Source organism: Carcharhinus amblyrhynchos, chromosome 7, assembly GCF_965287045.1.
Source record: "Carcharhinus amblyrhynchos chromosome 7, sCarAmb.v2.hapA, whole genome shotgun sequence".
Taxonomy (NCBI): domain Eukaryota; kingdom Metazoa; phylum Chordata; class Chondrichthyes; order Carcharhiniformes; family Carcharhinidae; genus Carcharhinus; species Carcharhinus amblyrhynchos.
The window spans coordinates 74,978,627-74,999,332 of record NC_137330.1 but is presented as its reverse complement, the minus strand read 5'-3'; the positions used below and the strand labels follow the sequence as shown (position 1 = coordinate 74,999,332).

Below are 20,706 nucleotides of genomic sequence, written 5' to 3'. Positions count from 1 at the left end.
TCCACAGAGACTGAAATTTTAATGAGCCAGAAGATTTTTTTTGCAGTGGGATTCCAGAATGCCGCAGCTTTTCTTGGAAGGGAAAGCGCTGCTGATGTGCTAATTGCGAAGTAGAGGGAACATGAACAAAGAGACAATCGCCTACATTCACAGGCAAACAACATTGCACATAAAGTCCACTATTAGTTGTTTGATCGTACAGAACATAAGCAATGCTGTAAAACAGAGATGCTGTTAAAGCTTTCATCTTATACTCATCAGAACTGTTTACAAAATTAGCAGCAATAAAGGAAACAACAATTTATACTACATGAGAAGAGGGCTGATTTGTTGAAAAGTGGACCCTGGTTGGTAGTGGAGTTGCCGTTGAGAATATACCAGAGAACAATGAACTGCCAAATTTTAGTTTAAATTCAAACCAGGCAGGTTGATTCTGATTGGTCATGCCATTGGGAATGAACCAAGGCATAGCTGTCCCTCAAGTTTCACTTTAGTTGAAAAAAGGCACAATGCATAGACACCTTTGGACCACAAAGGACAGGGCCTTGTATATGAATATATGCAGCTTATAACATGCGTAAGTGAATCACACTGCCAGCTGGACTGTTAATCTTAAATTCGTTTTCAGTTTACTCCTTAGCTCAATCAAAATTACAAATAGACATCGCTTGAATATTGCTGAAAATAGAGACTTTTTGTCAAAACCTTTTGCTTGCACTGATCAGGACAATCTTCAAGAATACAGATATAAGAGAAAACAACAAATTTATACTGTATGAGAAGAGACAGCTGATTAGTTTGTTCTCATTGCTAAAGGGGTTGCTGTGGAGAATATACTATTTGATGGTGAATAGCAGTTCACTGCCAAGCAATATTTGAAATTTAAATCAGGCAGTTTGAATTTGATAGGTCAAGGCATTGCTCTGAGGAATGGTCCAGTGAATAGCTGCCACTTATTGCGTGGGATTTTCCAGCCTCGCTCACCCTGAAACCAGAAAATCCCACCTGAGTTCAACAGACCTTTCTATTGTCTGCCTCTTGCCTGCTCTGATTCCTGTGGTGAGTGGGATGGTAAAATTTGTCCCATTTTGCTTAGCTGAAACAGGTGCTTTGTGTATTCATATTCTCTTGGTTTGCTTCCAATAAATGCAAACGTGTCACACTATCTCCCAGTGAAGGCAAGCATGTAATAATTCCCTTACATGTCCTAATGGATTCTATCCTGTGCTCAAATTCAATTTTGAAATGGAGCACTCAAATGAACATCCCTTTTCTTGATGTAAGTTGAAAAATCTGCCAGGGCTTTCTCTACCACGATCTACCACAAGTCTACCTTCACTGATCATCATACATGTAGCGGTTCATGCAGTTCCGTACCCTAATGGACTGACCTTATTGGCAAACTGTAAATTGGGCCCAAGCCATTTGATCACCATGCAAGCTTGATGCTGAAATAGGACTCATCAAAGGCATCCTGTGCAATAAGAACTCTCCTGATTAGATCATTTCTCACTGCATACTATGCACACTCATAAACGGGCCTAAGGCCATCACATTTGGCCCTGGAAAGACTCTGATCAACCTCAGATTATCCTGGAAGGGCAAGGTACCTCAGAACTTTGAGCAAAAGGTGAAGCTAGCTGTTTCATGTTGCTACAATGAAGTAGCAACACAAGTTGTATTCACCACTAACAGAATGCTGCCACCAAGCCAAAAGGACATTCTGTTCATTGCACAAATGAATAATGTGCTATATGAATTCCAGTGCAGGTGCAAAACTAAGAATGTAGGCTGCACATCCAAAAGACCGGTGGATCATATTTCTCTTCCTTGTTCACAATGCGAGAGGCACAAACCATATTCAACCAGCCCACGCTTACAAAACTCAAAACAGTGTCCAAGATTAGATGTGATCCCATGATTGGACAATAATTCTCAATGTATTAAGAATTAAAGAGTCATAGAGGTTTACAGCATGGAAGCAGGCCCTTTGGCCCAACTTGTCCATGTCACCCTTTTTTTAAACCCCTAAGCTAATCCCAATTGCCCGCATTTGGCCCATATCTCTCCATATCCATCGTACCCATGTAACTATCTAAATGGTTTTTAAAAGACAAAATTTTACCTGCCTCTACTACTATCTTGTTCCAGACATCCACCACCCTCTGTGTGAAAAAATTGCCCCTCTGGACACTTTTGCAGCTCTCCCCTTTCACCTTAAACCTATGCCCTCTAGTTTTAGACTCCCCTATCTTTGGGAAAAGATATTGACTATCTAGCTGATCTGTGCCCCTCATTATTTTATAGACCTCTATAAGATCAGCCCTCAGCTTTCTACGCTCCAGAGAAAAAAGTTCCAGTTTATCCAACTTCTCCTTATAACTCAATCCATCAAGTCCCGGTAGCATCCTAGTAAATCTTTTCTGCACTCTTTCTAGTTTATTAATATCCTTTCTATAATAGGGTGACCAGAATTGCACACAGTATTCCATTGTGGCCTTACCAATCTCTTGTGCAACTTCAACATTCTGTGCCCAATCACAGAATGACATTTAATGCTGTAAACTGTTTTGAATTTTGCAAGCACTGGCTGGCTGAGAATGGTCTGTTCTTTGCCTATAGTGAACAGCTGAAAGGATGTGCTGTTTGATACGATACACCAATCATTGAAATGTGTCTGACTTGAATTTGAATAAACAATGGGAAATTAATTGTTCCCAGGTGCATTCTCAATCATTCTGCCTCTACCAACCAGAGTCCACTTGCCAACCAGTTCTGCAGTCTCTTTTAATGCAGTCTAAATTGTTGTTCCTTTTACTACTGGTATTCTTGCAAACTGTCCTGATGAGTGCAAGACGAAAAGCTTTGAACAGCATTTGTCTTTTTCAGCAATGCTAATGTCCACTGTGTTTAATTCAGTTTTAATTTCTGTTTATTGTTCTATTAGGAATGAAACCTCTTGTTTACTCAGAAAAAGATGCAAGAGAGCAAAAAATTGGTTGGTTTCGTTCAGGGCATCACATCACATATAAACCATGGAATAAGAAAAACTTCAACAACATTTTTCCTTATGTGCAACACTACTGCTTAGAATTTCAGATAGTAAGTGGAAATTCCATGTTCACTAATGACATAAAATCAGTAGGATTGAATGAAAGCTCTGTCAATAGAGAAGTAACTATCTCAAAATGAGGTCAGTGTACTCAGTGCAACTTTTATAGAAACCAATTGCTGGACATTTGAAATGCCTGCCAAAGGCAGCATGCCTCTTTTATCATGCAGATTGGGGCACCATGACTTTTATGGATCTTTATTAGGACAAATTGATTGAAATGTTCATCATGCATGCTCTGGCTGATTCTAGTGGCAATAGTAACCAATTCTCCCTAACCAATCTGAGCCAGCATAATTTTGTCTTTCTGGACTGAACGTACCAGTGTCAATTTATTTGTATTTCATTAGTCACAAGTAGACTTACATTAACACTACAATGAAGTTACTGTGAAAATCCCCTAGTTGCCACACCCTGACACCTGTTCGGATACACTGAGGAAGAATTTAGCATGACCAATGCATCTGAGCAGCACATCTTTTGGACTGTGGGAGGAAACCCATGCAGACACAGAGATAATGTGCAAACTCCTGACAAACAGTGGGAATTGAACCCAGGTCCCTGGGGCTATGAGGCTGCAGTGTTAACCGCTGCCACTGTGCCGCACCAGTGTATAACAATTCAGATCACCATCCTGATGAAGGGTCACCTAGACTCAAAACGTTGGTTGTGTTCTCCCCCCACAGATGCTGTTAAACCTGCCGAGATTTTCCAGCGTTTTCTGTTTTTGTTTATAACAATGCACATGTTGTGTTTGTCGAATGCTTATTTACTTGACTAATGAATGTTTTATTGATGGTTCACAATGCGTTCTCATCAATGGGAATCAAACAAGTGCAGTAGAATTTCCCCTGATAAGGATGTAAGGTGACCAGCTTGCCATCCATTAATCCCAATTGGTCATTTGAGTTTCAGAAGCTTTCAGACAGGGTGCAGGCAGAAAAGAAGAAAGCTGCCTGCAGCTTGCTGGCTCCATCTTTCTGAGAAGTGTTTGTGGAATTTAAAGCCCTGAGTCCAAAGATAATATCAGTGTCTAAAGTGACAAAGTTCTAAAGCCATTAACTCAACAAGATGTAAAAATTGCAAGTTAATTAACACCACTGCAAAACAGTCACCACATTGTTGATAAGAACATTAACATGTCTTCTGGTAGCTTCTGATTGCATCAAACACTGCTAGCCAAATAATTACCTCATCAGTTGAACACTAATTGAATAGTATGAAATGTGAGACAATCAATCTCGAGTTTGTTGAGCACTGAATTTTATTTGCTCTTGATCACATTTTTACACAAAATTCTAAATGCCTTTTCAGGAATTTCATAATAAGGATGATACGTACTATCTGGCACATTGCTACCCCTACAGATATACTGACCTGAAGGCTCATCTGGATGAAATAATAAATGATTCCAAATATTTGGCATATTTTAAAAAGGAGGTTCTGTGTGAAACAAGAGCAGGGAATAGCTGCTTTTTACTGACAATCACTGACTGTACAGGTGAGTGCTATGTGCCATATGCTGACTCATGTAGTCCATTTATAAAACTTGCTATCAACTTCAAACTATAGACAGTGCACAAGCCAGAATAGCGATTTGAGAAGTTAATTAGCATTTAAATAAACGTGATTGGCATAGAACATAATTATATTTGTTATGGTTATTTATTCCCTTAATAGGCTATAGTGAAGCTGAATGAAGGTTAAATATGGAGACACAAGCACTATGACTTTTTCAGGATTATAATCTTTTTAATTAATTCATGAGATGTGAGCAACGCTGGTAAGGCCAGCATTTATTGCACAACTCTATTGCCTCTGAGAAGGCAACAATGAGCCATTCGAACTGTTGCGGTCCACGTGGAGGTGATACTCCTTTAAGAAGCAGTTAAGAAGGGTATAAGAGGATTTTGACTCTGTAACATTGAAGGAACAGTGATATATTTCCAAGTAAGAAAACATGAAACTTTAAGGGGAACATGCAGATGGGGGTGTTTCCATGTGGCTGCTGTCCTTGTCCTTCTAGGGGTTAGCGGTTACAAGTTTAGAAGGTGCTGTCGAAGGAGCCTTGGTGAATTGCTGCAGTTCATTTGTAGATGGTATACATTATAGCCACATTGTGTTGGTGGTGGAGGGAGTGAATGTTTAAGGTGAGGCATGGGATGCCAATTAAACAACTTACTTTGTCTTAGACAGTGTTGAACTTCTTGAGTGTTATTGAAGCTGCACTTATCCAAGCAAGATGAGGGTTCTGACTTATGACTTCTGGAAGGAGGTCATGCTTTGGAAAGTTAGGAGGTGGGTCACTCACCACAAAATCACCTCTAATCTGATCTTATCACCACAACTTTTAAAGGGCTAGTTCAGTTCAGTTTCTGGTCAATGTTGATCCCTCACTTCAGTCTGCAGGATATGCGGACAGGCTGGTTTAGCCACTTAGAGTCAAGTGAGGTGACATTCAGCTTTCATGAGACACTGAATGAGGAGAGCAAATTAACGCTACATTAATAACCTAAGTACTTTTTCAAATTCTTGAAGTCAATGGAAAGGGGGTTGGGGGGGTGCAATTTGTCACCATTATATGCCCCTCCTGAAATTCAGTTTTACTCTTATATTTGTTTAGAAATGTACTTACCACGAGTGTTCAGAATGATACCTTCAGTGATGATTGCTCTGAGCAACCTATCCCAGTCAAATTGTGTTATTTATTCTACACGCCATAGTTTACCATTTTGATTCTAAGTTCTGGGTGGACTTGAAACTGGAAGTGTTTCAAATCTGGCTTTTAGACCCGTTCTCAGGTGCCCCATATGCACTCTGCCTGAGAAAATGGCAGCGATTCTGCACAAGCCTGTGGTTGGGGTTTATCGTGCCCAAAGCATTGCAGCACCAATTGACACCTCCAACTGCGCACGCACAGTTAAAAAAAAATAGAGAAACGCTCCTCTGCCACATCACCCCCGAGCCAGATGATGACCCCCACAGACATTAACCCACCCCCACAATATTACTGACCCCCTTATCCCACCACACCCCCCGCCACCCAGAATGATTGCAGGCCCCTCCCCCCTTCACTCCCACCGATAACATGCAGAGTGGCAGCAGACCCACACATCCCCCCCACCAATCACACGCAGAGTGGCAGCGGACCCCCTCCCCCCACCTATCATATGCAGCAAGGCAGTGGAAACCCCTTCCCCCTCACTGATCACATGCAGAGTGGCAGCGGATGCCGCTTGCTCCCTGCCTGCCCCCCCGATCTGAGTCAGAGAGCTAATGACCCACCTCTCTTTCCCCCCACCAGAGAGGCATCTGACTGCCTCCCTCCCCCCAACAGAGAGCCATCTGGCACGCCTCCTTCCCCCCCCAGAGAACCATCTGACCCATCTCCCCGCCCCCCCACCCCGTGCCACTGATTTGAGTCAGAGAGTCACCAGAAGCTTGGAGCTTACCTCTTCAGAAGCTGGAGCGTCCGAAACAGACCTTTGCCAAGCATGTCTGTTTTGTGCCGAAACTGGACAGGCGAACATAGTGGTAAAAGGGGAAGTGCCAGTAAGTTTGAGCGTGCAGCCCATTATGTCAATTTAAATGCGTACAAATGCATTTAAATTGACGTTGTGCCCATTTTCGGCATGTCCTGATGGCAAGCATTTTCGGCCCTTAGTAGAGGGGGAACAGGTGCAGGGGCGGATGCAGATTGCACTTCCTGCCTCACACTCCACTCCACCAAGCTTTCGCGCCTGAAAACTGGCACAACTTGATGGTAAAATTGGACCCAGCATCTGATTCCTGGCTTTGGTCATACCTGATTCTCAGATTGGATTGAACATGATCATTATACGACTGGGGCAGAATTTTGAAGTTCCCTGCAGCAGTTTTGCAGTCAAGAGGAATTCCAGGTGGTGATGATCCCATGTGTCTGCTGCCCTTGTCCTTCTAGCTGGTAGCAGTCATGGGTTTGGAAGGTGCAATCTAAGGAGCTTTGGTGAGTTCCTGCAGTGCATCTTATAGATGAATTGAACTCATTCTTTTTTATTCTTTCATGAGACATGAGCATCGCTGGCTGGCCATCCCTAGTTTAAATGTTCTATTCCTGCTTGTGTATTCTTCCAATCAAAATGAATATTGCCTGTAATGACCTGTTGATAAAAACAGGGTCTTTTTTTTAAGAACAGGTAAGGAAGATTCTAAAACGAAGCTGGGTGTTGTGCTGACAGCAAGAGTGCACCCTGGGGAAACTCAAGCCAGCTGGATGATGAAAGGCATTCTGGATTTCCTGATATCTGAGGAGCCTACAGCAAAGGTAGAGATTAAACAAGATAACTATGTTTCTTAAATGTCGTATTTTCACTTCTACATTACAGCCATAAAAATGGAAGGGAGTTTTTAAAGTTACTTATTAGTGTTACAAATAGGGTTACATTAATAGTGCAATGCAGTTACTGTGAAAATCCCCTAGTCGCCACACTCTGGCACCTTTCAGGTACACTGAGGGAGAATTTAGCATGGCCAAAGCCATAACCAGCACATCTTTCAGACTGTGGAAGGAAACTGGAGCACTTGGAGGAAACCCACGCAGACACAGGGAGAACCTGCAAACTCCACACTGACAGTGACCCAAGCCAGGAATCAAACCTAGGTCCCTGGTTCTGTGAGGCAGCAGTGCTAACTACTGCGCTACCATGCCGGGAGGGAGGAACTCAGGAAAATTGCTGTCACTAAGTGGTACCTAGTAAATTGTTGGAGCTGTGGGCTGATAAAAGCCTGAGTCCTGATGGACTTCTTTCCTAGGGTCATAAAATAGTTGTCTAGTGAGATCGCTGATTAATATAGTATAAAAGCAAAATACTGCAGATGCTGGAATCTGAAACAAAAATGGAAAATGCTGGAAAATTTCAGCAGGTCTGACAGCATCAGTAGGGAAAGAATAGAACTGCTCAGATGTTGTCAGAGCTGCTGAGATTTTCCAGCATTTTCTGAGATAGCTGATTCATTTATTTTAATTTTCCAAACATGCCTTCATTCAGGAAGAACTTATTAGATTGGAAGAAAGCAAACGTAATTCCATTATTCAAAAGGGAGGGGAGACAAAACAAGAAACCACAGGCCAGTTAACTTAACATCTGTCACAGGGAAAATGTTAGAAGCTGTTCCTAATGAAGTTATGGCAGAACAGTTGAATAAGTTCAACACAATCAGACAGAATCAACCTGGTTTCTGTGAAAGGGGATCATGGTTAACCAATTTACTGGAATTCTTTGAGGAAGTAACATGTGCTGTGGATAAAGGGGAACTGGTGGATTTTACTGTACTTAGATTTCCAGAAGGCATTTGATAAAGTGCCACATGAAAGGTTATTATGGAAATGAAAGCTCATGTTATATTGGTTAACACACTGGCAAGGATAGAAGATTGGCTGGCTAATAGGAAGCAGAGAGTAGGCATAAATGGGTCTTTTTCAGGTTGGTAAAATGTAATGAGTGGTGTGATACAGGGATCAATGCTGAGGCCTCAACTGTTTACAATTCACATAATTGACTTAGATGAAGCAATTAAAGGGATGGTTGCTAAATGGGTTGATGAGACAAAGATAGACAGTAAGTTGTGAAGAGGACACAAGGAGGCTACAAAAAGATTAAGAGAGTGGACAAAGATCTGGCAAATGGAGTGTTATGTGGGAAAATGTGGAATTGTACATTTTGGCAGAAAGAATAAAAAAGAAGCATATTATCTAAACGGTGAGTGATTGCAGAGCTCGGACGTGCAGAGGGATCTGGTTGTTCTAGTTCATGAATCACAAAAAGCTAATATACAGGCACAGTAAGTAATTAGGAGAACTAATAGAATGTTATCATTTATTGCACTGGGAATTGAATACAAGAGTAGGGAGATTACACTTCAGTTGTACAGGGCACTAGTGACACCACATTTGGAGTACAGTGTACAGTATTGGTTGCCTTATATAAGAAAGGATGGAAATGCATTGGAAGCAGTTCTGATAAAGTTACCAGATTTTATCTGGAATGTGTGTGTTGTCTTGTGAGGAAAGGTTGGACAGATGGGGCTTGTATCTATTGGAATTCAGAAGAGTAAGAGGTGACTTAATTGAAACATATAAGATCCTGAGCGTTCGTGAAAAGGTGGATGTGAAGAGGATGTTTCCTCTTGTGGGAGAATCTAGAACTAGAGGTCACTGTTTAAAAATAAGAAGTCGCCCATTTGAAATGGAGATAAGGTAATTTTTTTTTACTCAGAGGGTTGTGAGTCTTTGGAACTCTCTGAAAAGGCAGTAGAAGCACAGTCTTTGAATATTTTTAAGGCAGAGGTGGATATATTCTTGGTAAGAGAAGGAGTGATAGGGTATCAGGAGCAGGCTGGATACAGATTTGAGATTGCAATCAGATCAGCCATGATCTTACTAAATGGCAGAGCAGGCTTCAGGGGCTGAATGGCTTACTCTTGCTCCTTATTTGTATAAACAAATTTGGGTTTCTTGTGTTCCTTCTGTTGCATCCATTTTACACCAGTTGGCATTGCTGGCTAGACCAGCATTTATCGCCCTTCTCTAATTTCTCTTGTGAAGCTGATGGTGAGTTGCCTTCTTAAATTGCTTAAACTGTTGCAGCCCGTGTGGTGTATGTGCACCTACAGTGCTTTTCAGAGAGCATTTGTTTATTTGAATACTTCCTTTTCAACCTTTATTGTGCCAATAAAACCATTCAATCGATTCAGCCACTTCATTTCTGCAAGACACAAGACTCAGAAACATTCCTGCGCAGTCCAGGGTTCTTGAACAGCAACTGAAATAATTTTGTGTGCTTTACAGAACATTTCTAGTTTGGCTTTAGACACCAAATATAAACCATTGCCATTAAAAGCTGGAAAGAATAAGAATTAAATTATAATAAGTCAATTGAGGCAGTAAATTTAATGTAAGAAAATATGAAGAAAATGATGAAAATGGAACATATTTAGCTGAGCATTAAGGCCTTGCAGGGAAAATGATCTTACATTAGAAAGCCATTCTTTGACTGTAAATCCATAGCTTTTAGGCCAGCCAGCCATTGCTGATTTGGTGCCAGTCCTAACCAATTACTTGCGTCGACCTTACAAACTTCACCGCAGCTGTGGCTGAAAGCTGACACAGCTACTGCTCAGTGTGTTGTCGGACAGGTCACACATCATATGTGCTGACAGCTGTACTGTGTGAGAAGCATATTACAGGAAGCACCATTAGTCAGCCATCCCGAGAGTGAAATGCCATTAGTGCAAAGCAGTGAAGTGTGCTAATTAGGAAAAAGGGCAATGGTAGAAACATAAACAGAACAATGAAAAACTAAACATTTCAAATGTTTTCTTTGATTATTATTTTTAGTGTTTCCTGCATGCTCTACATACCTGGGTGTGAATTCACAAAAATAACAAATTAAAGCAAGTAGGGTATTTTCAGCTGAAGATTAAAAACTAGCAGCAACCACGGCATTCTGATATATACAAGCTAGGCAGCACCTAATCACTGTTTCTCTATCATCTTCTATTTCACTCTGTTTGACCTTTAGTAGTGTATTATTTTTGGGTTTTTTTACTCACTTTGATTTATCAATTTTAAAAAGCAGCTTGTTATAATCTGAGCATCATAAGTAAAGAAATTGCTGTGGTGCCTGACTATTTTCTTATCATACAATTCAATTCTTAATCATCTGATAGTATCTATTTACTTTCTATCCAATATTCCCCATCACGAGTATCAAATTTCCTTAGAAAGTTCTACGTAGAGATGGAAGAGATCATCTTTTTGTTTCGTCTACCAAATAAAAATTGCCAGATAGACTATTTTGCTCAAATTCCATGGAATCTGTCCCTCATAAAAGCAGTCAATGCTGGAAAAATGTAACAATGCTGGCAGTATCTGTGGAGAGAGAAACTGTGTTAACGATTCTCTCCCTGTTAGCTTTAGGAGTTATCAAGATTGCTCAAAATTTGAAGCGATTTGCAAACCTCTTTGTCATCAAATCAACTGCTAACAGAACCATTGAACACCATTTATACATGCTTTGGAAAGGGATTTACTTCATTGTAACAAAACTTCAGGCATGATTTTAACCCTAAATCTAGCCAGAAGTAGCTGACTTGGAAATTAAACTTATCTGCATTACTTCTTCATCCTTGTCATATCTAAATTCTGATGACCGAGATTTGCAGGCTTCCAGAAGAGTGGCTAAAGCATTATTCGAGCATTTAAATGTGCATATTTGGTTTCATTGACACGATGGACAATTGTAACTGAGGTATGGGCAGAGCATTAGCCATGGGTATAAATTTGCAAGTCCTCTGGCAATGGGTTGACAAATGGGAAGATTAAAAAAATGGCATGGAAATAGCAACAGGGAGGCATACCCAATGTCGTCCCACTGCCATGCCATTTTCCCAATGGCAAGATAGGTGGAAGATCAGCTATCCATCCAGAGCCCAATTTTGCCGCTGGGACCATTCAATGAAATAGCCAGCTTCCATGGGGCTCCTCCTCTTTGGGATACTCCAGGGCCCATCGATTAGCTCTCTGGCAACAATGGCCATCTCAGTAGTGTTGTCAGTTCCTTACAACAAATCCGCACCTGCTCACTGGGACTCGCCCATCTGACTGCAGCTTCCCCTCATACTTATCCCTGTTCAAGGTAGCCTCAGTCACTGAGGCACCCTCTGCTCACAGCTGCAGCTTCAAGTATGGCCAGTGGTACTGGGCACTGTGTAGATTATTGATTTGCTAGTCCCCTGATTTAGGCTAGCAGCTGTTTGGGATGGGCTGCCACCCTCAACAGGGATGGTAGATTTGGCACCAATCACAGAATTGGCCACCACTGGGACAATGCCTGTTTGGGTTCTGACCCCAGCGGCAGGATCTCAGACATTTTGGCAAAGTTCTGGTCATATCAGCAATAACAAAGAACAAAGAACAACCCAGCATGGGAAACAGGCCCTTCGGCCCAACAAGCCCGTGCCGCCGCATCCTCCTACACCTATTCTACCCTGCGTGTCTGCGAGTGGAACCCCCAACTTAGCCAGATTCAGGGGAGAATAGTGTCAATTTGGTAAACCAATCAGCCGAAGAGCACATCTTTGGTGTGTGGGAGGAAACTGGAGCGCCCGGAGGAAACCCACGCAACCACAGGGAGAATGCGCAAACTCCCACAGACACAGGCCCAAATCCATGTATCTGCACAGCTAGCAGTGCTAGTCACCGAGCTGTTGCGGCGCCCGTCTACTGGTCCAGGATCAAGCACACACACCAACACGAAGTACTAGGCCACTCCCGGAACCTCCAAGAGCAGCCCACGCACGACCCACCGTGTGCATGCCCCTCGTTTGACAACAAGGTGGACCTCCACCTGCGGAATAAAAAGACAAAAACGTTAACATATAAGTCTGCATTTCCGGTGTCTCCCGAGGCTCTGACCCTATTTAATACCCCCTACTATAACCCTCCATCCTTGTTTCGCTCATGTGTCTATCTAAGTAAACCTTAAACGAGTCCAACATTCCTGCCTCCACCACCCTACTCGGTAGCACGTTCCATACCCCCACGACCCTCTGCGTGAAGAACCTTCCTCTCACATCCAAATTATACTTCTCCCACCTCACCCTTAGATCATGACCTCTCGTAATTGTACCCAGTCTAGGGAGCAGTCTCTCACTATTGACTCTATCTATTCCTTTCAGTATTTTATATACCTCTATCATGTCTCCCCTCAATCTCCGTCTTTCCAAGGAGAAAAGTCCCAGTTTCTCCAACCTTTCCTCGTAACTCAGTCCCTCCATGCCAGGCAACATCCTGGTAAACCTCCTCTGCACCTTCTCCAGAGTCTCCACGTCCTTCTGGTAGTAAGGTGACCAGAACTGGACGCAGTACTCCAAATGCGGTCTAACCAACGTTCTGTACAACTGAAGCATTAGACGGCAGCTCCTATACTCTATACCCCTTCCTATAAAGGCTAGCACTCCATAAGCTTTCCTCACAACCTTCTCCACTTGTGTCGCAACCTTCATAGACTTGTGAACCTGTACTCCCAGGTCCCTCTGTATTTCTATACTCCTAATCGGTCTACCATTTATCACATAGCTCCTCTCTGCATTATTCCTTCCAAAATGCATCACCTCGCATTTGTCAGGATTAAATTCCATCTGCCACCTATCTGCCCAGTGTACCAACCTATCTATATCCTGCTGTATCACCTGACATTCCACCTCAGTATCCGCCAACCCTGCCATCTTGGTGTCATCCGCAAACTTGCTGATCACACCACGTACGCTCTCTTCCAAATCGTTTATGTATACTACAAAGAGGACAGGTCCCAGTACTGAGCCCTGCGGCACACCACTGGTCACTGGCCTCCAGCCTGAAAAGGTCCCCTCAACAACTACCCTCTGTCTCCTATTGCCCAGCCAGTTCTCAATCCACCTAGCTACCTGTCCTTGTATCCCATGCGCCTTAACTTTTTCTACCAGCCTACCATGAGGGACTTTGTCAAACGCCTTACTGAAATCCATATAGATGACATCAACGGCTCTCCCATCGTCAACCGTTTTTGTCACCTCCTCAAAGAATTCTACCAGATTCGTAAGGCAAGACCTCCCTCTAACAAAGCCATGTTGCGTATCCCTAATCAGATCGCAACGCTCCAAATGCTCATACATCCTACCCCTAAGTATTTTTTCCATTAATTTCCCTACCACCGATGTCAAACTCACTGGTCTATAATTTCCAGGGTTATCCCTACTACTTTTTTTAAACTGCGGTACCACATTTGCTACCCTCCAGTCTTCTGGGACCTCACCTGTGTCCAAAGAAGAGACAAAGATTTGCGCCAGAGGCCCAGCAATTTCATCTTTCACCTCCCTAAGCAGCCTGGGATAAATACCATCAGGCCCCGGAGCTTTATCCGTCCTTACGCTACCTAAAAGCCCTAGCACTTCCTCCCTCGTAATAGATATTTCCTGCCACTGATCCACAGCTCCCTCCAAGACACTGCACGACACCGAACCCCTCTCCTTCCTGAATACTGACGCAAAGTATTCATTCAGGAGCTCCCCCATTCCCTCCGACTCAATACATAACTCCCCACTTTTGTCCCTAAGAGGACCAATTTTCCCTCTAACTACTCTCTTGCTCCTAATATAGGAATAAAATGCCTTTGGATTTTCCTTAATCCTATCAGCCAAAGCCATTTCATGCCCTCTCTTCGCCCTTCTAACTCCCCTTTTTAGCTCCCTCCTACTCTCTCTATATTCCTCCAGCGCACTCTCCATACCCAGTTGTTTCGACTTAACATACGCATCCCTCTTCTTCCTGACCAAGTCTTCGATACCCCTGTAATCCACGGCTCTCTAATCCTACCTTTCCCATCCTTCTGCTTAACCGGAACATGCCTCTCCTGCAACATTTTCAGTTTGCCCTTAAAAGCCTCTCACTTGCCAACCATGGACTTGCCAGCTAACAGTCCCTCCCAATCAGTGTCCTTCAGCTCCCTCCTAATCCGGCTATAGCTCGCCTTTCCCCAGTTCAGCACTCTCCCGTTTGGCCGGCACTCATCCCTTTCCATTTTTATCCTAAAGTAGACGGACTTGTGGCCGCTGTTAGCCACATGTTCGCCTACCTCAACCTCAACCACCTGCCCCGGCTCATTACCCAACACTAAATCCAGTATAGCCCCTTCCCTAGTCGGGCTAGTTACATACTGCTCTAGGGACCCTTCCAAAACACATTTTACAAACTCCTCTCCCTCCGTACCCCCAGCTCTAGGCCCCCTCCAATTCACTCCAGGAAGATTAAAGTCCCCCACTACAACCACCCTATTCTTCCTGCACCTATCCAAAATGCCCCTGCAAATGCCTTCCTCCACTGACTTTGGGCTGTTGGGTGGCCTATAGTATACCTCTAGCATCGTAATCTCTGCCTTTTTATTCCTCAACTCCACCTACAGTGACTCAATCCCTGTCTCTTCCATATTGTCCTCCCTCTGCACTACTGTGATGTCCTCCTTTACTAACTGTGCCACCCCTCCACCTCTCTTCAACCCTCCTCTGTCACACCTAAAACACTTATACCCAGGAACATTCAGCTGCCAGTCCTGCCCTTCACGTAACCACGTCTCCGTTACAGCCACCACATCTAACTTCCTCACAAACATCAAGGCCCTAAGCTCATCCGTTTTTCCTGTCACACTCCTTGCATTGAAACAGACACAGTTCAACCCACGAGTGTCCCTCGGAACCTCCTTCTCCCTGATAATTTTCCTTTCACCCAACTCTCTCCCAGCCACATCCCCACCCCCCCTCCCTATTAGTTTAAACCATTCCTGAACACACCAGCTAACCTCCCTGCTAAGACACTAGTTCCCCTCCCATTCAAATTCTCCCCACCCCTCCTGTACAGTTGCCCTTCTCTCATAAATACCTCCCAGTGGTCTACAAAAGTAAAGCCCTCTACCCTACACCAATCCCTCAGCCATGCATTCAGCTGCATGATCTCGTCATTCCTAGCCCTGCTGGTACTAGGCAGCAGCCCAGAGAGTGCCACCCTGGAGGTCCTGCTCTTTAGTTTGGACCCCAACTCCCTAAATTGCCTACAGACTTCTACCCTACTCCTCCTTCCTATGTCCCCCTCCCCTATGTGTATTATTACCTCTGCCTGGGTCCCCTCCCCTTTCAAAATTCCCTCTACCCTTTCCGTTACGTCCTGTACCCCTGCTCCAGGGAGGCAGACCACCATCCTGGAGTCACGCCTCTGCCCACAGAACCTCCTATCAATGCCTTGGACCCTCCCATCCCCTACCACTATCACCTTGCCAGCCCCCTTCTGTCCCTCTAAGTCATTCTGGCCCCCCGCCTATCCTTTTGTGCCCCTGTCGATGAATCTTGGAGGGCCACTGGGGAGGCCGGGGGACCATGACTACTCTTCTTCTTCCTCTTTTTCCGCCTAAGAGTCGTCCACCCCTCCTGCTCTTCAGCCCTTGGGACCTCTTCCTGCTCATGGTTCTTAGACATTATCTCTTCGTTTTCCCTGACCAGAAACGCATCCTCCAAACGCCCCTCGAGTTGCCTGACCCGGGCCCTCAAGCGCTGCAACTCTAAACATTTAGCACAGATGTGGACCTTGGGGAGACGTGACGCCACCAAGAACTCCCACATGCGGCACCTAACACAACTTATGTTCCTCCCCATAGCCCCTGCCATGTCCCAACCTCCCGTATGTGGCAAAAGGTAGAAATCTGCCACTCACCTTCTCTAAGCCTGCTCTCGCCTAAGCCGAGCGAGCCAAAACCCTTCTCACTCAGCTCCCACTCACTCCGCTGCCCGCTCCCGACACTGCCCGCTGTATGCCGCTACCTCCTTTTTATACCCCCCGCTCCCCCTTCCCGACAATCCCCTTGCCTAACTTCCGGTACGGAAGTAAACCACACTCTCACAAACCTCACGAACCGGAAATACAGTCACAAAGCGATTCCAGTAAATCAGGTACTCACCACAGCCAATAAGAAGTGATTTTTTTTTTGAAAACATTATTTGTGGACTAACATTTTACCACTAATAATCTTAGAACGTCTACAGTGCAGAAGAAGGCCATTTGGCCCATTGAGTTTACACTAACAATAATCACACCTAGACCCTATCCCCATAACCCTACATATTTACCCCCCTATGCCCTCTAACCTACACATCCCAAAATACTAAGGGGCAATTTATCATGGCCAATGCACCTAACCCACACATCTTTGGACTGTGGGAGGAAACCATAACACAAGGAGGAAACCCATGCAGCCACAGCGAGAATGTGCAGATTAGACACACACAGTGACCCAAGCCGGGAATTGAACCCAGGTCCCTGGAGCTATGAGGCAGCAATGCTAACCACTGTGCCATCATGCCATGCTTATTTTACTGTAGTGTATTTTCAGTTATGTTCTAACCTTTACCAAATTTTGTTTTTCTACAGGAATTGCGACAAAGATGCATCTTTAAAATCATTCCCATGTTAAATCCAGATGGAGTGATAGTAGGAAATTATAGGTAAAACATTCTTATAGAATCATAGAATCCTTACAGTACAGAGGGAGGCAATTCAGCTCATTGAGTCTGCACCACCTCTCTGACAGAGCATCTTACCCAGGCTCTCTCCCTGCACTATCCCTATAACCACACACATTTACCATGGCTAATCCACCTCACCAACACATCTTGGGACACTAAGGGGCAATTTTACCATTGTCAATCCACCTGCACATCTATTGGAGGAAACCCAATAGCAGGCACAGGGAGAAACTCCACACAAGCAAGGCTGGGATTGAACCTGAGTGCCTGGGCTAGCAATGCTAACCACAGTGACACCATGCCAACCTATTCTAAAGAATTACATTTAAAATAAATTAAAACTTTTCTGTTGAGTCCTTCAGTATTATAGATGGGGATATAGTGTACTGTCTGGCATCTTTCAGTTACCTTGTTTCTATTGTGAGATGGTATTTAGGGGCAGTTTGAGGCAATAGTTCCATATACAAGAGACAGTTTTCACACTGCCCATACTTACAGAAAAACTCATCCCAAGATGTCTGCCCTCAAGCTACCTCCAACCAAGAGGCAGCTCTTAATTGCAGACAGCGCCATTGAGAATGGTGGCTGCTGCTGGTAGTGCATTAAGGCATCGCTGCCAGATTGACCGTAATGATGTAGAGATGCCGGCATTGGACTGGGGTAAACACAGTAAGAAGTCTCACAACACCAGTTTTAAGTCCAACCAGTTTATTTGATAGTAATCCCACAAGCTTTTGGAAACGGTGTTCCTTCGTCAGGTACCTTCCACACACCTGACGAAGGAAATAATCAATCGTTATTTAGTCAGAATAACATACTTAGTACTACAGAAGCCTTGTTAATTTGTAAGAGTCTTTAAATATTTCTAATTATTGTACTGCAGTTCTCATCAAATTTAAACCAGTAATTTGTAAAATTGAACTTGTCTAGCTAAGTAACAATACAACATAACTTTTACTTACAGCATGTGTCCTATGCCTTCCAGGTGCTCTCTTTCTGCTAGAGACCTCAATCGAAACTATCGGCATCCCAAGCGAAAACTATTCCCTACAGTATGGCACACTAAAAAAATGGTGGAGGAGCTGCAGAAAAACCATTATGTGAGTCAAAACAGTTGGAGCTGAGAGACCATACTTTCCTCACAGGCTTGACAGGCTAAAGGACCTGTTCCTGTGCTGTATTGCGTTTCTTTGTTTGTATAAATAGTTTTCAAAAACATTTAAGTGCTCATATGTTAGTGTGTTCTCTCCCCGACTATTTGACTTTCCACTTCTCCCACCTTTTTATCTCTACAGTGGCATTCCCTGGGCAATTAAGTGGAAGGAAAAGTAGCTCCCTCGCCATTGGTGCCTTATTTTCCAACTTCTCTCCTTTTTGGGGAAACATCACAACTTTTCAGTTCTCCTAAACTGAAAACATGCTCTATTGAAAATTTTAAACATAAATCTGTACCCCGAAAAGGAAGGAAAACTTACTATATCTCTGAAAAATATTTCAAATTACTATACTTACAAACATACAGATTTAGGTCTAGGCCTTTCGGCCCCTTGAGCCTGTCCCGCCATTTAGTAAAGTTTGATTATGGCCTCAACTTCACATTCTGCCTACCCCAGATTACCTTTGACTCCTTTGTTAGTCAATAATCTATCTATCTATCTCTGCCTTAAAGATAATCAATTTCTCTGTCTCTACTGTTCTCTAGGGAAGAGAGTTGCCTCTGAGAGAAATAAATTCTTCTTATCTATCACAATGTACAATGCAACTTTAGATTCATGGTAAATGAATCTTCCCTTCAGCGTGCCAGCGGCCTGCTTGATTAATTATGGATAGGGTAGATAGATAGCAAAAATCTTTAATCCTTAGTAGAAGGTCAATAACTACAGGATATAGATTTAAGGTAAGAAGCAGGAGATTTAGAGGGAATTTTTCACCCAGAAGAGGCAGGAACCCTTGTAACATTTAAGGAGCATTTAGATGTACACCTGAAACACTATTGCATACATGGTTAGGATTCATACAACCATAAGAAATAGGAACTCCCCCAGGAGGGGATCCATCCTCTCAGCATTTACCCTATCAAGCCCCTTAAAAATCATATATGTTTCAACAAGACCACCTTTCATTCTTCTAAATTCCAATAAGTAGATTCCCAACATCTTAAACCTTTCCTGATAAGACAATCCCTCCAAACTGGGGATCATCCTAGTGAATCTTTACTAAACTGCCTCCAACAAAATAATATCTTTCTTTAAATAAGCGGACCAAAAGTGCTCACAGTGCTCTGGATGTGGCCTCACCAGTACCTTGTACAGTTGCAGCAAGATTTCCCTATTCTATACTCCAACCCCTTAAAATAAGGGCCAACATTCCATTAGCTTTGCTGCACCTGCTGCACCTGAGTGCTAGCTATCTGTGTCTTGTGCAAAAGCATGCCCCAAGTCCCTTTGTGTTGCAGCTTTCTGCAGTTTTTCTCCATTTAAATAATACTCTATTCTTTCATTCTCACTTCCAAAATGAACAACTTCACATTTTCACGTATTAAACTTCACTTGCCAACTTTTTGCCCATTTACTTAACCTATCAATATGTCTTTGCAAACTGTTTGTATCCTTTCCACAATTTGCCTTTCCACCTATTTTTATGTCTCTGCAAATTTGGGTACAGTACACTCACTTCCTTCCTCCAAGTCATTAATATATATTGTAAACAGATGTTGTCCCAGCACTGATCCCTATGGAAACCCACTGGTTACAGATCACCAGTCTGAAAAATAACTTTTTATTCTCTCTTGCTGTTTCCTGCCCAGTGGCCCATTCTCTGTCCATGCCAATATACTACTTACAACAAAATGAGCTCTTTGTTATGACTTTTTGCAAGGAACCTTGTAGACTGCCTTCTGGAAATGCAAATACAACACATCTATTGGTTCTCCTCCATCAACATTTGAGAGTGTCTGAATTACTCAGGGGTGGCACAGTAGCACAGTGGTTAGCACTGCTGCTTCACAGCTCCAGGGTCCTGGGTTCGATTCCCGGCTTGGGTCACTGTCTGTGTGGAGTTTGCACATTCTCCTCGTGTCTGCGTGGGTTTCCTCCGGGTGCTCCGGTTTCCTCCCACAGTCCAAAGATGTGCGGGTTAGGTTGATTGGCCATGCTAAGAAATTGTCCCTTAGTATCCAGGGATGCGTAGTTTAAAGGGATTAGTGTATATAATATGTAGGGATGTGGGGGTAGGGGCCGGCATGGGATTGCGTTTGGTGCAGACTCGATGGGCCGAAGGGCCTCTTTCTGCATTGTAGGGTTCTATGATCTACAATTTCCCTTTCATAAAGCCATGCTAACTATGCTTGATTAGGTTATGTGCTTGGAAATAGAAATTAGAGTAGATAGGTGCTTGATGGCTGGCACAGACACAATGGGCTGAAGGATGTTTTTCTGCGCTGTAAAATTCCATGACTCTGACTCTGCTCTAATTCAAAAGTAGAATAGATCTTTATTGTAGTGCCCCTT

At 43.4% G+C, this 20,706-nt stretch overlaps 1 protein-coding gene across 1 annotated transcript in view; it reads left to right on the top strand.

The window, feature by feature from the left end:
• Nucleotides 1-20,706, top strand: part of LOC145345065 (cytosolic carboxypeptidase 2-like) — a 68,854-nt gene that overhangs the window by 28,038 nt on the left and 20,110 nt on the right. Inside the window, exons 7-11 of the mRNA XM_080192620.1 lie at nt 2,948-3,102; nt 4,427-4,613; nt 7,288-7,415; nt 17,103-17,176; nt 18,162-18,297. Coding sequence (XP_080048746.1) covers nt 2,948-3,102; nt 4,427-4,613; nt 7,288-7,415; nt 17,103-17,176; nt 18,162-18,297 — 680 coding nt within the window. The remainder of the gene's footprint in view (nt 1-2,947; nt 3,103-4,426; nt 4,614-7,287; nt 7,416-17,102; nt 17,177-18,161; nt 18,298-20,706) is intronic.